The sequence below is a fragment of the Hevea brasiliensis genome, chromosome 14 (genome assembly GCF_030052815.1).
Source record: "Hevea brasiliensis isolate MT/VB/25A 57/8 chromosome 14, ASM3005281v1, whole genome shotgun sequence".
Taxonomy (NCBI): Eukaryota; Viridiplantae; Streptophyta; class Magnoliopsida; order Malpighiales; family Euphorbiaceae; genus Hevea; species Hevea brasiliensis.
The window spans coordinates 15531042-15547966 of NC_079506.1; the positions used below are offsets into that span (position 1 = coordinate 15531042).

Below are 16925 nucleotides of genomic sequence, written 5' to 3' on the forward strand. Positions count from 1 at the left end.
CTCTGCATAATATCAAAACTTCATGCTCTAAATATTTATATTATTTTTCCTTTAAAAAATTTCGATATACCAAAAATAATTTGTATTGAAATATTTTTTTTTTCTTTTGATTTTTTTTTGATGGAGGATATATATAGTTTTTATTGACTAGTAATAAAAATTATTTTATATTTTAAAATAAAAAGAGAGTGCAGTGTTAAGTTTATATAACAAAATACCAAAAAAAAAAAAAGTTTAGACAAAAGGTGGTGCAAAACAAGATAAGAAAAAGGCAAATTTTAAAAGTTAAAAACTTTATTGTCTGCTCTTAAAAAATTTTATCATAAAAAACAGCAAAAAGTTTGCTTTTTTATAGAAAGAAAATAATAATTTTTTAACTTAATTTTTACAATTTTCAATATATAATGAAAGTTATATACTTACGAGAGATTTCTTTTATCATTAAATTTTTATGACAAAATCAAAATTTATAATTCTTTGAAAAATCAAATCAAGCCGAGCCCAAATTAATATATATGATTGGCTAAAAACGTGATAATGATAACGAATTAAGTATTTATAAAAATTATTTTATTTGAATTTAAAATTATTAATATTTTTAATATTTAAATTCACTTTAAATTATTCGAATTCATTCTATTTTTAATTATTATTATTATTATTACTCGAATAATATTAAACATGTTTAGTTTTATATTTTTTAAAAATTAAATAATGTTTAAATTTAATTTCTATTTATATTGTAAATTATATATTTTTTATATTTAATTAATTATTTATATAAATAAATTCAAATAATGAGTATCTAATACATAAAATTCGAATTCTATATAAATATTATTTTTTAAATTTAAATTTATTTTAAATCTAATTATATATTATCCAAATATGTTTCAATAAGTTTGATCAGATGAATGCTTAAAAATATTTGATCCATTACTATTCTCTGTTGTTGTAGTCTCTAATATTTGATTGTGCTTAATTATTTTAATATAAATTCAGATAATGAGTATCTAATATATAAAATTCGAATTTTATATAAAAATTATTTTTTAAATTTAAATTTATTTTAAATCCAATTATATATTATCCAAATATGTTTCAATAAGTTTAATCAGATGAATGCTTAAAAATATTTGATCCATTACTATTTTTTGTTGTTGTACTCTCTAATATTTGATTGTGCTTAATTATTTTAATATAAATTCAGATAATTGAATTCATTAACAGCAGTGGAAGGTGTAGTATATGCACTGTTAAATAAGAAGCTTTAAGATTTTAGACTCTAGACCTATATATCTTTTTATATAAAAACTTTCAACAGACATTATAAAAAGCAAAGGACATCTATAAAAAGTAAGGCACTTGAGTCACTCCATTTATCTACAATTCTATTTGCAGTATTTTTTTTAAAAAGGCAATTTTTCTGAAATTGGAAAGACTCTATAACATGAGTGCATGTGATTGTAGATTTGTGAAGGAGAATCAATTTAAGGGATGACATGAATTAATTAAAACCCATAAATATATATACCCATAAATATCTATCACGAATTTGAATTTGATTTCCCTTCTTAGTCCCACTTGCAGCAACATTCTCAATTGCTCTTTCAACCACAATGACAATTACTGTTCAGAAAGTATTATGATGGAGGAAGAAGAAGTGAATAATAATTGTTTGGATGATTGAGAGACTTAATTTAGTAAAGCTGTGAGGTTTCGAATCTTTATCGAAATACTATGTCGTTTTAGCCAAAGCCGCCCACTTTCCTCTCTCTCTCATCTACTCGAATCCCTCGGCTCTTCTTCTTTGCCCTACTAATCCTCTTAATCTCTGAGCTCCCTAGCTCTCCTCCTCCGATTGCCAATAGCCTCCTCAATCCTCTGAAACAGATGCAAGCTTTCCCTTCAATCTCACACTTGGCAACCTCAGCTTGTGACAAGGCAATGATGTGATAACAAACATGAAATTCATGCAACATAATTTTGTGAGATTGTGGTCCTTCTTTTTGTGATGACAATAAAATCCAAAGAGCTAATCAGCATACACATTCATTACCACATTTAAAAACAATATTATTCTTTCAATATTAAATTCACAAAAAAAAAATTAAATAATGATGGAAATGGGAAATTACAAAATGGGATTAATTAAATCCCACAGAGAAAAGTTGATAGAATATAAGAAAGAATGTGGACCACCATAGAAGGCCAAACCCCAAATGTCAACTCCATCCAATAAAATACAACACTATATATATATATATATATATATATATATATATATATATATATATATTAAGTAATTACTTATTTACCATTGTCTTTATTTGTGTGTTACAAGTGATGTCCACATAGCTGAAGTGCGTGTGGTTTTGAATACTTTCCAAGTTAGTTTCATTGCAAGAATTGCTTTAGCCTCCCACCTTATAAATTTAGGAGTACCGACTAGCCTCAATTTCAGCTTAGAATAAGACAACAACTAGTTGCACATTTCTTTCCAAGAAAAAGAAAGCTCTCTCTGTGCAGAGAGAAAGAGAAGAGGAGAAAGAATGGAAATGGAGGGCAGGAGTCACAGTAACAAGGGAGAGAGCAAGAGTAGTGTGGTTGTCAGTGATCAAGAAACTACAATCGATTGGAGAGGGAGACCCTCCAATCCTAGCAAGCACGGTGGAATGAGAGCTGCAACATTTGTTCTTGGTACTTCTCTCTCTTTCTCTCTCTCTCTCTCTCTCTCTCTATCTCACACACACACACACACACACACACATATATATATATATACGTCCGTGTATCCATCTATACAAAACATAACACACATGACGTATGTGTTGCGCGTATAGTTTGGCTTGAGTGATCTTCTTGCATGGCTTTGTTTTCTTTTCTTTCTTTTTCTTTCTTTTTTTTTTTTTTTTTGGTAATTTTGTGTGTGTAGGTGAAGAAATTTTATTTGAATTATAACTTTTAGCCTTGTAAATTAAGATGGGGAGTCTTTGAATGCCATCTGAACCAAGATAGATTTTGATGATGAAAGCAACGAGAGTATTTATGTTTGAAACTCTCTCTGTCTCTCACTCTCATTATGTTGTCTGGTCTCTTGAAGAATCAATTAATTGTTGAATCTTTTTCAGGGCTTCAAGCATTTGAGATAATGGCAATAGCAGCAGTAGGGAATAATCTGATAACATATGTGATGAATGAGATGCACTTCTCTTTGTCAAGGTCTGCAAACATAGTGACAAACTTTGTTGGAACTGTCTTTATATTGGCCCTCCTTGGTGGCTACCTCTCAGACTCCTATCTTGGGTGTTTCTGGACCCTGCTTATCTTTGGTTTTGTGGAACTTTCTGTAAGACCTCCTTTCTCTCATCATATCACCTTTCTTTTCTTTTTTTTCTTTCTTCTCCCACTTTTTGTCTTTCTAGCTAACCTAGCTAGCTCTCAGTACTTCAACAATTCTTGCTTTATTTTTTCTTGAAAAAAATATTCAGATAAAGTTTGCTTGTGTTTGCCTTTTTCTTGAAAAAAAAAAAAAAGAGAGAGACGAACTTCATATATTATAATAGGAAAAAAATTTAAAAAAAAAAGAAAGAAAAGAGAAGGAAAATATGTCCATATTTGGATGAATAAGATTCTTTAATTTCTTAGCCAGATGGTAATTTCAATGAATTTGTTGCAGGGTTTCATATTGTTATCAGTCCAAGCTCATCTTCCCCAGCTAAAGCCACCCCAGTGCAACATTAATGAAGAACAGTGTGTTGAAGCAAATGGCTTAAAGGCATTAATTTTTTTTGTAGCACTATACTTGGTGGCACTAGGGAGTGGATGTGTTAAACCCAATATGATTGCTCATGGAGCTGACCAATTTAACCAAAATAACCCAAAGCAATCCAAGAAGCTTTCCACCTACTTCAATGTTGCCTATTTTGCTTTTTCAATAGGTGAACTTATTGCCCTTACTGTTCTTGTGTGGGTCCAAACACATTCTGGCATGGATGTTGGGTTTGGAGTCTCTGCAGCTGCTATGGCTATGGGACTCATCAGCTTGGTTTCTGGTACTTTATATTACAGGAATAAACCCCCTCAAGGAAGCATCTTCACCCCCATTGCTCAAGTAATTAATTCATCTTAAGCTCTTCTAATTTCTCTTTATTTTTCTTTTTTTTTTTTGGTATCTCTCTTCATATTTTTTTCATGGTTTCTACTAGTGCATGTGGACGATGACTGTTAAGTACGCCTACCTGCAAATAATTTCCTTTTTTTTGTCAAATCACAAGCCATTATTAGATTGTTGACTATGACCCAGATGATATTGTTTAATTTAATATTTCCTAGAGCTAGCAGTGTCCATCTGATTAGTGGTTTTCTACAGTTGTTTTATCATTAATTATGACTCTTCGATTCTGCTAGATAATTGTCATGTGCATTAGGGACAAAATTAATTAGCTAGCCTATTATATAAATATATGCAATTTTGTTTGCTTATCCTATTAGAGACAAAGTTAACATGTGAATTATTTGATTAAAAAAGATTATGTGCGCATAAATTAAAAGGGTTGTCTTCTCACACATTAATATTCTAATCAGATTCTCTTTATCCTTTGTACAATTTTTATCAGGTTTTTGTGGCTGCTATATCAAAGAGAAAACAAATTTGTCCTTCTAATCCAGACATGTTATATGGAAGCCAAAACAATAATGTGCCAAACAATAGCATAGTTGGCATATCTTCTGACTCTGGCAAGCTTGTTCACACTCAAAGACTTAGGTAATCCAAAATTCCATCTATTTTATTTTTATTTTTTAAAATATTAATATCTTTCTTTTGAATAAATTGCACCGATGATGACTCAATTTAATAATACTCTTTTGAATAAATTGCACCGATGATGACTCAATTTAATAATACTTGTCGGTATAAACAATGAAATTAATGACTATAAACAAAACTTTTCAGGTTCTTGGATAAGGCATGCATCAAAATTCAAGATGAGACTAATACAAAGGAGAGTCCATGGAGATTATGCACTGTAACTCAAGTGGAGCAAGTGAAGATACTAATATCAGTGATTCCAATTTTTGCTTGCACTATAGTTTTCAACACTATTTTAGCACAGCTCCAAACATTTTCAGTTCAGCAAGGGAGTTCCATGGACACCCATCTTACAGAATCCTTCAAGATCCCTCCAGCTTCACTTCAATCCATCCCTTACATTATCCTTATAGTTGTAGTCCCTCTATATGACACCTTTTTTGTCCCATTCGCAAGGAAATTCACTGGTCATGAATCAGGAATAACCCCTTTACAAAGGATAGGAGCTGGGCTCTTTTTTGCCACTTTTTCCATGGTTGCTGCTGCTATTATGGAGAAGAAGAGAAGGGATGCAGCAGTAGACTCTGACAAAATACTGTCAATCTTTTGGATCACCCCACAATTCTTAATCTTTGGATTATCAGAAATGCTCACTGCAGTTGGTCTCATTGAGTTCTTTTACAAGCAATCTTTAAAAGGGATGCAAACATTTCTAACTGCAATCACCTATTGCTCATATTCATTTGGGTTCTATTTAAGCTCCTTATTGGTCTCTTTAGTAAACAAGATCACTTCATCAGGTCCTTCAAACAAAGGTTGGCTGAGCGAGAACAATCTCAACAAAGACAGGCTTGATCTTTTCTATTGGTTGCTTGCAGTCCTTAGCTTTCTCAACTTCCTCAGCTATCTCCTTTGTGCTAGATGGTATTCTCATAATCCGTCTCTATCAAGCACACAATATGAGGCACATGGGGAAGACTGCTTCAACCACTATAGCTTAAATCCTTCAAAAAACAGTGGAGATGAAAGTATACCTTAAAAAGAAAGAGAGAGACAGGAAATTAATGCTAGCTTGAAATTATCTATAGGCTTGTATTATAAGTAAAAGAATTATGAAAAATGCTAATATAGTTTATCTATCTATTCTTTATTAGACTTACTTTTGAAATTCTTCTATATACTAATTAATAAGATTTTAAAATAGTTTCATATTCATTACTAGGCTATAAAATCGATTTATCATAAACACAAGAAATAAATCGATGGGATTCACGTATTTAATAGCTGAATTTCACTATACATTTTGTGTTTTGAATCATAATATATTGGATTTAGACAAAAAAGATCCGAAATTATATCAATTAAGAAGATTTAATGGTGGAAATATATGATTTATGATAAGAGTAATATATACTTTTAGAAGCAAGTTTTGAGGAGGAAATTAATGAGGATATACTTTTCAAGGGTCCCAAAGGATGCAAGAAGAAATTGTATTATAGCCCCCTTGACAAGATTCATTGCACTCTCCTATTTGTTTGTCCTCTATGTACATACATCAATATGAATGCCTAGATCAATAATGCAATGCCCTGATCATGGGGACCTCATCAGTTCCCTTTGAATGATATAAATAAAGGAATATGATAGTGCTTGGGTAGTGCTGTACTATACTTGAAGACATATTCTTTTTTGGAGCAATCTAACAAGTATAACATGATGCATGTGTGTATAAGGAACATATAATCAGGCATCCATCAATAGAGTCAAAAAAGCAAAATTTATCTTGGAAAAATAGAGAGAAAAAGAATTACCCATGAGAAAGAAAAGAACTGTGGAGATGTTTTCTTTCCAATATATGGTTTTTCTAAAAAAAAACTTCTACAAAAAGACATGACTCAAACATGTCTTGATGTTGGAGCTAGATAGGGCCTTCACCTGCAAAACCCCTCATTATCACTATATGTAACGCCACTGGCTGAATAGTCATCAAGATGTGGGCTAAAAGACAAGCATGGTCCCTACCAAGCAAGAAAAAAGAAATTACTTGCCAAGGAAATGGAATTACATCCTTTTTTGGTCATGAATTAGATAATGACTTGTTTTACCATAACAAGCATATGGGATCCAAAAGAGAGAAGACAGCATTGAAGAGATAGAAGTGACCAAAAAGACAAAAAGAAATAGCACATAAAACCAATCACACATGCCAATATGCCTTTCATGTCCTTCAGGCAACCCTGTTTGAATAAAATTAAAATTAGGAATCCCTTGTCTAATATTTAGCCTGAGAATGAATTGGGGTTTCTAGAATCCATTACATGTGAAAGTAAATTTGCAGCTGCTAAAGGGCTTAATTTCACCATAGGCATTGAACTTACCATCAATTTCTCACTAAACTTGATTTGTATTACCAAAATCCCTAGCCTTAATTTTTTGTTTCAGTGAAGTCATTTTTGATAGAATTTGAGCAGTTAAAATTTTCCTAATTAGGGCTATCATACTTAGTCATCATATGAAAATATCAGGCTAAATCTCTACAGAAAACAGTTTAGCAATAGTGACCTTTTTGTGCAAAATAGGAGTGATTTTGCTAGTATAAATTAAAATTTGGCGATGATGAGTGAAATTAACCCTAATAAAAAGTGATCAAACTTTGTTCAACGTTTCAACTTGTTTGGGTTTCTTTGAAATTTAGTTTAAGAAACAGTAGAAACTACAAATTTTTGGTTTCTTTTGCTCAGGCACCAGCAAGCTATGAGGGATTGGATTTCCATACCAAAGCACTGCAGCACAGTAGTGTTCCAATTTCTTGGGATCAAGATAAACCACAGCGTGGAAACGAAAATTTAACGCTGATCAGGTATGTGAAATTTGTCATGAATATTCGTTTATTGATATATGATGCTTTTATTTAGGGTGTGCGGTTCTGGTTCATTTTGGGGTCTATTTAGGAATCAGAATCGAATTGAAATTTAGTTACGGTTGTAGTTCAGTTTTTTTTTGTTTCAGTTTCGGTTCGGTTCAATATGATTCAAATTCGATTTTCGATTCTTGAAATAATTTTATATAATTATTTCCTTAAAAAGTCAAATTTAATTAATATTTAAATTTTAAATTAAATTATTAATATATAATCTATCATATAATATATATTTTAATTATTTTAGAATTATATAATCCTTGCCTATATAATTTAGGATTAAATATATTATATAATATAATAACATATCATATAGTATACATTTTAACTCTTTATTAATTATATAATATTTGACTATAACATATAAATATAATTATAAATTAATATATATAATATAATAGTACGTTTATAAAATTTAATATATTTATAATTAAAATTATTAAAAAAATAAAATATAATATTAGATTATATTTAGTTCATAATTACATATCGATATCTAATGCTTTTCTGCCGATTATAAGGGGGTGCATATCTTTTGTTCTCTTTTGTATTTTCTGCTGCTGCTTTTGAAGAAGCTGCTTTATTTTCTTTCTTTCTTCATCTATTTATTCATATATTTATTTATTTATTGCCGGGGATCATGCTAAGGCGAAAATGGAAATTCTAGATCAAACATATGAAGGTGTAGAAGGGCAATTTCTGTGGGGAAGTTTTGTTTATCATCTTGAGCTTTCTTTCCTATTATATGCGACCTCCCCACCATATCACTAGTGCTGACATTAGCTTGGGCTTATTTCCCTGCCTTTCTCTCTCTTCTCCCTTATTTTACCCATTTTTGTCCCAGTGGAAAGTCGGGCCTTAAACTTTTAATCATGTATACTAATGAGATAAATTAAATAAAGGGTTTTGTGTTTGCTGCCTGTCCTAGATTTACTTGCGCAATTGAGGCCTTATGGCATATGCTTTTGAGTGACGCTTATAACAAAAAATATGAAACATACTCTCTGCTGATATTTATCCATCTAAGCGTCTACTGCTTTTTTATTGTGGTGATTATAGAATTATTGAATATCATGCCTCATCAGTAACTAACCACGTTATACAATTGCACAGGCACAACACCAAAGCACATTGGAACAAAGCCAAGAGATAACCACATAAGCCATCAAAGAACAAACTATGATATAACTGGAACCATTGTTACTTGGCTTTTCACTTTATTTCAATGCCCTGTATCAGATATCGTAAAAACATTCATGCTTGGTTATATCCTCCATTCTTGTTAAAAAATACAAAATATTAAACATATCCATTTCATATATGGAGATTGTTCCATACCACTGAGTAGCAACCTAGAAGCAACTACGAATGCTTGCTTTTCATTTTTTTGGTTTACATATGGCACGTGACCGCTATCTGAAGTCATATAGATGCATATATATTGATGTAATGATAAAAGTTCAACAAGGATTATACTGGAAGTGACAATAAATTTGCAAATCGAAATGACAAATGCCCAAGTCCAATACAATACAAATCATATGCTCTTCTTTACTTCAACTCGATGAAAAGCCTTTTAAGTGCTACCTAATTTTTGCATGTATAGTGACTTGAGTTCTGCTTTCATTTAGCTGGCTGAATTGGAGTTGAAGGAGTTTTTAGCTTCTGATGAGAGTGAAAACGATGAGGATGGAAATGATGCTGCCATCGCAGAGGGTGAATCAGATAAAAAACGTATGAAACTGGGTAAGTATCGTGCTTTAATCCAATCTGGTGATGGTTCAGATGTAAAGAATGAGGATGAAGGCCAGGATATGGAGAGTACTTTTAGCACTGGCTTAGAGGATATCAGTAAGCACATTCTGAAAAAAAGGGATAAGAAATCGGAAGTTTTTGGGAAGCACATCTTAGGGAAAAACGTGAGAAGAAGAAGGCTCGAAAGAAGAGATCCAAGTATTCATCAGAGGCCGAGAGTAGTGATATTGATGAAGAAATAGAAGAATCCCATAATTTCTTTGTTGAAGGACCAACTATTAAAAGAGGGAAGAAGGATGCTCGAGCAAAGAGAAAGAGTGACAAAGAAAGAAAGCAACTCCAGTGTGCATATAAGGAAGCAGAAGCGAGCAAAGCAGAGCTTGAGTTTTTACTTGCTGATGATAGTGGGGCTAATAATGGTGTAAAGGGATATAATTTGAGACATAAAACGGCAAAGGTCCACAGTTCAGAAGTTATTCTCCGATATGTTACTTAAAGAAAACATGTTACTTTTTCCTAGAAGATTCTACAGGTAGCATATTGGTGTATATAGATCGAGTTACTCATGCATTAATTGTCTTATTTCACTTCTACAAAAGATCAGAAGATCTTCGCTTTATGTAGCCTTCTGCTTATTGTGACTCAAAGTTTGACTATGGATGTTGCAGGAGTGCAAGCTTATTCTAGGCACATGGCACAGAGGCAGCAAAAGGGTGATCAACTAGAATTGGGAGAAGAAAAGCATGAGAAACAGCCAACAAAATCTCAGTTGCTATCTGATGAGCCAGATGCAAACAAAAATGAGCAGAGGAGTTGTAATGTTTTACCATCAAAGTAAGAGAAGCACGACATATCATCATTTGGTTAAATGAAATCCCTTAAGATGAAGTCCAAGCAACTTCAGTTGCCCTCTAACGGGAACACAAAGAAGGATGAAAAATTACAAGCTAGAGGTCCAAAAGAAATGGAGAAGTCTGAGCTTGCAACCTTGGTTCAGTCGGTGAAGAAGGCGGCCAAAGTTGTGCAAAAATGAAAAATCCTTCTGTTTCCTATTATCTAATTATTGCATTAAAATAGAGAGCTGTGGAGGCAGAGGCATTAGTGAAACAATCCAGCTCCGTTCGTGTATACAAATTATCCCTTTTTACTATTTTTTCTGGTATAAAAATTCTTCAATGCAACTGAGATATCTTGCACAGAAACAATCCTTCTATTTTTATATCTTGCACAGAAACAGGGGTGCCTGCCACAGCTATCTAAGGTAGTGAAACTTCAACAGACACAAGAAAATCGCACATTAATTATAAAAATTTTGAACAGTTAATTTTTTTTTTAAATACCTATATCTCAAATGTTAATTATTTAAATAATACTTTTTTTTTTTTGGTGGCTCGATCTTTTGACTTAGAAAAAAATGAAAAGCTTAAAAATCTTTGCAGCTAGATAGAATGTGACATGGGCAGCATTCCTTTAAAATTTTTTCTTGGTCAAACAGCCTATATAGGAATTAACACAAATAGATGCCAAGTTATCATTTAGAGATACTTTTAACTACAGCTTCATTTGTTCTCTCTCTAACAAGCTCCTCAAACTCATCAAGGTGTTAGCCTTTACTTAAAAAAAAAAAAAAAAAAAACAAACTGGTGGGCCGCAGCACGTGCGGGGCCACCTCTAGTTAAGTATCAACTCAACTAAGCCTTTATCCAAAAAATTTGGGGTCGACTAAGTTAAGTATGAAGAACAAAGAAAATAATTGAAGCTCAAAAATCTAATCATCTGTCTCGACGGTTCCACCTTTGAGATGCAAGTGCTTTTCCCTTTTCTGGAACTCAGTCAAGCCCTTTCCACTTCCAGTCACACCAACCTTACCATTGGGATCATCAGGAGACTTAAAAATGCTCTCTCGCTTGCGCCCTGAGAAGAAACCGACCTGGGGGGGAAAAAGCGTGGGTACAGAACATAATAATAACGAAAAATAACTTTTAGCATCAACTTTCCTAATGTTTTTGCTATAAATTCATATACCGCTCTCTAGATGAAAATGTCACAGCTCCAGGAATTAGTATTCTAGAAGGAGATGAAGGCCAAGGCATTTAGAGTTTGTAATTGTCAATCATTTACTTCCAGAAAAAGTACGTTCCTAATTATGCCATAACTAGTACTGTAAAAATAAAAATAAAATAAAATAAAATAAGGCTACTACTTAACTTGGGATACTTGTAGTGTTTGGACTAAACTGGATCTACTAATGCAGAACCAACTGTGCGATCAATTTCTAGTTACAAAGTCTCATAATAGTTCTGTAAGCTTCCACCCGACAAAGGGGGAACAGGGAAAGCTACAGGAGGGCCAAAACCTTCCATCCTTATTTCTAAATAGAGTAAGGAAGAAAAAGCTTGAATTAATTTTGCAAGTGCATACCTTTTTAGTGCTGCCTTTAGTGGTCTGGAACTGCTGCCATGCATTTTGCCGCTTATTCTGTGCAACTTCAAGTTGCTCAAAACGCATCTTTGATTTGAAAGCATGAATCTTCTTACGCTTGGCAGATTTCTGTAGGTGTTATTTTTAGTAAGTTAATCATCATCGTCATGTACAAAAATTAAGGAATAGAAAAGAATAGCTTATCAACATACTTCAAGCAAGACGATAATGGGAAAATAAAAGATATCATATAAAACCATTTTATCGATAAGATTTGTAGCATAAACCAACCAATATTAAATAGAAAAGAATAAGTTTATGGGTAGATAATAGTTGGATGGATAAAATACAAGACGGATTTCTCTAAATAACGTATCATTTTGAATTAGATCAAGTATATTGACTGAAGAAACAAATCCATTTAAGCTTGCTAAATTCCAGATAAACCACTAAAGATAACTTTATCATTGACATAAACATCAGTAACCCAAAAGTCAAAAATAATAATAAAAACAGCACATACAAGCAGTATGCTTACCACATCCTCTGGGTCATCAGCATTTATACGAAGCTTTGCTGGCAAACTCCGTGATTGGAAGTCGACAGAAGCAGCTTGTGCTATCTTCCGTTTGATAGCTTGCTTTGTAGCTTCAGCCACTTTTTCAGCTTCCAGTAAAGCATTGAATTCAACCGGTCTTACATTGGCAGGATCCACCTGGGATTAGCAACTGTCAGGACAGGCCATCCAGTGTTTGATTCAAAATAAAATTTACCACAGTTAGGGGAAGTAGAATGAAATAAACAAGCCACAAAAAATGAACAAGTCATATGCAACAGAGAGAAATCGATAAACAATCTCACGCAATAAAGAAAATCCACTCTAATTATGGAATATGAGGAACAGCTGCCTTGCTTCTTTTGGAAATAACTGCTATAAGAATAGGCATAAGGAGAAAGGCTATACACAGTGTGACAGCTGTAATGGCTGTAATTGCCAGTAATTTGATGTAGCAGCCATAACATCCTGCTACACCATGATTCCCAAATAACCATTCTGAAACCAACAAGATAATGGTACACCCAAAATCCAACATTTAATGGCCATCACATCATATATTTTGTGTCATTTAAAACAATTTTTCTGCCAAATAGCTTCATCATTCACGACACCTGTGGCCTCACAAGTCATCCTTGTAGTCCAAAAATGAAAATTCAGCCAAAGATCACCCAACACTATACTTACAGTACAATCAAATAGACAGAACTGTTGATTCTTGAGTAATTAAAGGAATTTGATTTTAGAACCACCACTAAGTAAAAACTTTACGAAATGAAATAAGGCTTCTAAAACAAGTATTCTTAGACTATGATATGGATCACACTCATATTCAGCTTTCGAATTTCTGCAAGCAATCTGTGCAAATGGCCATAATCAATTTTCATCCATCCTACTTCCAATGAAAGAATCAACATGACACAATTATATTGCTAAGTCCAGATACATGGGTACAACTAGGACAAGGCAATATACACGTACAAACACCTCAATGATTGGAAACTGGGGTGACAGAAATTTTACCTCTTCCTTATTCTCCCATTCATCATAAGAAACATAATACCCATTTGGAGTAAGAGCCTCAATCGTTGCATCATACCTGAACATTTAACTAATCAAACACCTCAAAGATAAAAGAAGGTAAAAAGAATGAGATAAAATAAAACATTGATCAACTTTTGAATCTCTATGTTTATATAACATACCACTCCCCATCTTCACTCCATACAGCTTGAACTTTCGCACCAACAGGAAACTTCTCATGTTCACCAGAGATTCCCGTTGACTCCTGATTGGTGGAAAAGGCACTATATTAGCATCTTAACATATCTTTACAAAAATGTACAAATATATCATATTCACATATATATATATATATATATATATATATATACATATATATATATATATATATATATATATAACATAGTTATACATCAGACCCTTCCCATGCGCATCTGACCATTATACATAATTCTCAAAACATATATAAATAAAAAGTAAAATAAGTGTAAGTTACATTTTTATTCGCCTGTTGGGGCAAACTAGGGGATGCACCAGCTCCTGGCCGAATATCTGATCCAGAAATCTCAGTCTGCTTTGCAGTTGCAAGGAGTTCCTCTGTCAGAGCAATGACCTGCATCATGACAAAGTTAGCCCAGTATAATATAAAAACACAATCTTTAACATCATAAATGGCAATCTTCATGAAAATTCAAACTTAGAATCTCAGTGTGAACATCTCAAATCAGGTGAGGAAGAGAGGCAAGCTGGCCATCACGACACATGGCACACCTGCAAATGAACCAAGATAGAAGTGATGGGCATCTTGATTAAGTTCTGACTTTTACAAACAGCTCCAATATTTTTTTTTCTTAATTCTTTTTTGGTAAAAAAAATTCTCCACATATTTCCTATTTCTGGAGCACTCGAACTTTAGTTGCATAAAAACCACCCTCACCTTTTCAACCCTGAAATGAAAACAAATCTCCACGGAAGCCATTAGCAGCTTATTAATGTTGCTTGTTTGAGCAACATGTTGAAGCCCTTCAAGAGAGAGGAGGACAAGAGAAAAAGAACAAAAAATAACTGCATCAAAAACCTAGACACTGAAATAGTAACATCTACCAACACCCAAATACAAACACCTAGAATGTGTTCTGTAGCCAGACACCTAGAGAAGTTTACCATTTCCAGAAGATAATTATTCAACAGCATCTGTCCAAGATATACTCAAGCAGAGAATAATTTGAACTTAGTAATAAATAAAAAAACAAACTGAGTAAAAAACAATAATAATAATCAAGGATCACCTCATTGAGCTCCTTCTCCATGTCAGCATACTCAGAATTATAAGGATCATCAGCCAAAATTTGTCTAACCTAATCCACAGGCATGATATGTCATTATTCATAAAAGATACACTAGAGAAAAGAAAATAGTCTATAGCCTACAGCATATAAGCAAACAAATACAAATTTTATGAGAAAATATACAACACCACTCATTTTAGACTGTAACAGCCAAGGATCAACTAGAAGAACACATTATTTGATCCCATCAAAACTAAAAAATTGCATAATCATTAGACACAAGAAGAGACGGTTTATATGTGAACAAAACTAAGCAATTGCATAATCGTTACAAAAATAGAGCCATAATTTAAGGAATATATAATTCCATACAAAGGGGGAGTACAAAGCTCACCTAAGAAACCATGGCCGGTCACTTGACCAAACAGTTCAACCTTTAACCAGTCCACTGTTTTCTATTAAAAAATAAAAAAAATGGAACTGTAGAATACGTTGGCTACAATTTAAACAATGAAAGTTCTTGCTAAAACTCACACTAGCGCTGAAGTTGTGAATGGCGAAAAAAACACACAACTAAAGTGCGTGACGAACCAAATAAAGAGCCTAGAAACCGAATGTTAAAAATCCAACCCAGTCAACATCCCATTTGAAGAAGGGAGAGAGCCTAGTTCGATTAGATTGAATAAATTAAGTTCAAAGTAGAAACAGAACCCTTAGTTTGATATAGCTACTGACGAAGTCGAGAACGGGGAACATCAAAATTAAAAAAAAAAAAACAAAGAAAAAAAAGAAAAAAAAGGTAGGTGTAATTTAAATGGGGAAAAACATAATTAAATGCTCCAAATTCAACAGAATAACCTCTGGAATAACCCACCAAAAAAAAAACCCTAATTCGAGATACCCAATTCACACAATTCCCAGCACCCCCACTAAAAATCAAAATTACCAAAAAAAAAAGTGAAAAATTATGGAACAAGAGAGAGAGAGAGAGAGAGAGAGAGAGAGAGAGAGAGAAAGAGAGAGAGGAAGAGAAGTACCTTATGAAGCTGTTCTTTGTATGTGGAGAGATTGGAAGCGAGCTCCTCAATGCTTACTTCTTCTCCTCCTTGCATCATTTCCTCTGATGGATATATGATATAGGTTTTTGAAAAAGATAAATATGCGATAGATTTTATAATTTAGGGTTTTGTTTTAATTTGCAGAGAACTTTGAGAGAGAAAAGATCGATTCAGATGAGAACACAAGCCCCAGGCGAACCAATTCAATTTGAATCCACCAATTCATTTTCTTTTGTATTTTCGGTCTTTTTTGAATTACGTTTACACCCTCAATGTTTTTTAATTTGCCTAATAGACCCATATGGGCTGATTTGGGCTGCCAACTACACCGCCTAATGTTGAGGGTCCCCAAAATAAAATTCTGTTAAAATTATTATTATTTTAATGGACATACCACACCGAAATATTAAAAAAAGAAACACCGGCTAACTTCCCTATTGAAGAGTGGATCGAGATAGATTTTCCGCAATTTTATATTTTTTTTTATTTATTAGTATATAATATAAATTTATTTATTAAAAAATAAAATATAATTAAAAATATAAACTTAGATATTATTTTATATTTATATTTTTTACAAAAATTATAATATTTAAATATATAAACATAAATTATTTTTAATAAAAAATAATATATTATTATACAATGGATTACAGAGATTTAAGACATTCAAGAAAATTGATGAAGTTCGAAACGAATCGATTCAAGTTTCGAAACTTTTACTATCCTACGGCTAAAATATATCATCCCTTTTTCTCAATAACCATAAACTCAATTTCTTTTTTTCATTTGTTTAAATTATAATTCACTTATTTTAAAAATAATAATAACAGTTATTATTAAAATTTAATATATTTAAAAAATAAAATTTGATTAATTTAAAAAATAAGTAAATTATTTAATTTGAATAAAGTAATATAAGTCATTGAAGATGTATGTCACAACCCAACCTATGAGCCGAACTAGTACTAGGATCTGGGTCAACTTAAAACCCCCAAGACCCGTAGTAAGTCTAACTATTTCTTAACCAAATTCTAAAGCTCATTTTAAGCCTAATTTCAAGAATTTAATCGGACAGAGTCCGGCCATA

At 32.4% G+C, this 16925-nt stretch overlaps 2 protein-coding genes and 1 pseudogene across 5 annotated transcripts; 2 read left to right on the forward strand and 1 right to left on the reverse strand.

Moving 5' to 3' along the window:
* The first annotated feature begins 2381 nt into the window (after positions 1 to 2381).
* On the forward strand, positions 2382 to 5966 carry LOC110634718 (protein NRT1/ PTR FAMILY 4.3). The gene is made up of 5 exons (XM_021783839.2): positions 2382 to 2700; positions 3132 to 3349; positions 3680 to 4114; positions 4620 to 4768; positions 4958 to 5966. Exons 1-5 carry the CDS (start codon positions 2553 to 2555, stop codon positions 5850 to 5852), a joined length of 1845 nt encoding a protein of 614 aa, XP_021639531.2. The 5' UTR covers positions 2382 to 2552; the 3' UTR covers positions 5853 to 5966.
* Positions 5967 to 7103: 1137 nt separating this feature from the next.
* LOC110634722 (pre-rRNA-processing protein ESF1-like) lies at positions 7104 to 10661 on the forward strand (annotated as a pseudogene).
* A 334-nt stretch (positions 10662 to 10995) lies between these two features.
* On the reverse strand, positions 10996 to 16048 carry LOC110634736 (uncharacterized). 4 transcript variants are annotated; one of them, XM_058134931.1, is made up of 10 exons: positions 15815 to 15890; positions 14778 to 14846; positions 14426 to 14511; positions 13985 to 14101; positions 13671 to 13753; positions 13489 to 13564; positions 12448 to 12624; positions 11910 to 12038; positions 11216 to 11418; positions 10996 to 11088 (listed from the first exon to the last, which is right to left on the reverse strand). In XM_058134931.1, exons 3-9 carry the CDS (start codon positions 14465 to 14467, stop codon positions 11257 to 11259), a joined length of 786 nt encoding a protein of 261 aa, XP_057990914.1. In that variant the 5' UTR covers positions 14468 to 14511; positions 14778 to 14846; positions 15815 to 15890; the 3' UTR covers positions 10996 to 11088; positions 11216 to 11256. The 4 variants fall into 4 exon arrangements, with proteins under 4 accessions (XP_057990914.1, XP_057990910.1, XP_057990912.1 ...); XM_058134927.1 differs by lacking the exon at positions 14426 to 14511 and having other exon boundaries at positions 15815 to 16048; XM_058134929.1 differs by lacking the exon at positions 15815 to 15890 and having other exon boundaries at positions 13985 to 14259; positions 14778 to 14829.
* Positions 16049 to 16925: the final 877 nt, after the last annotated feature.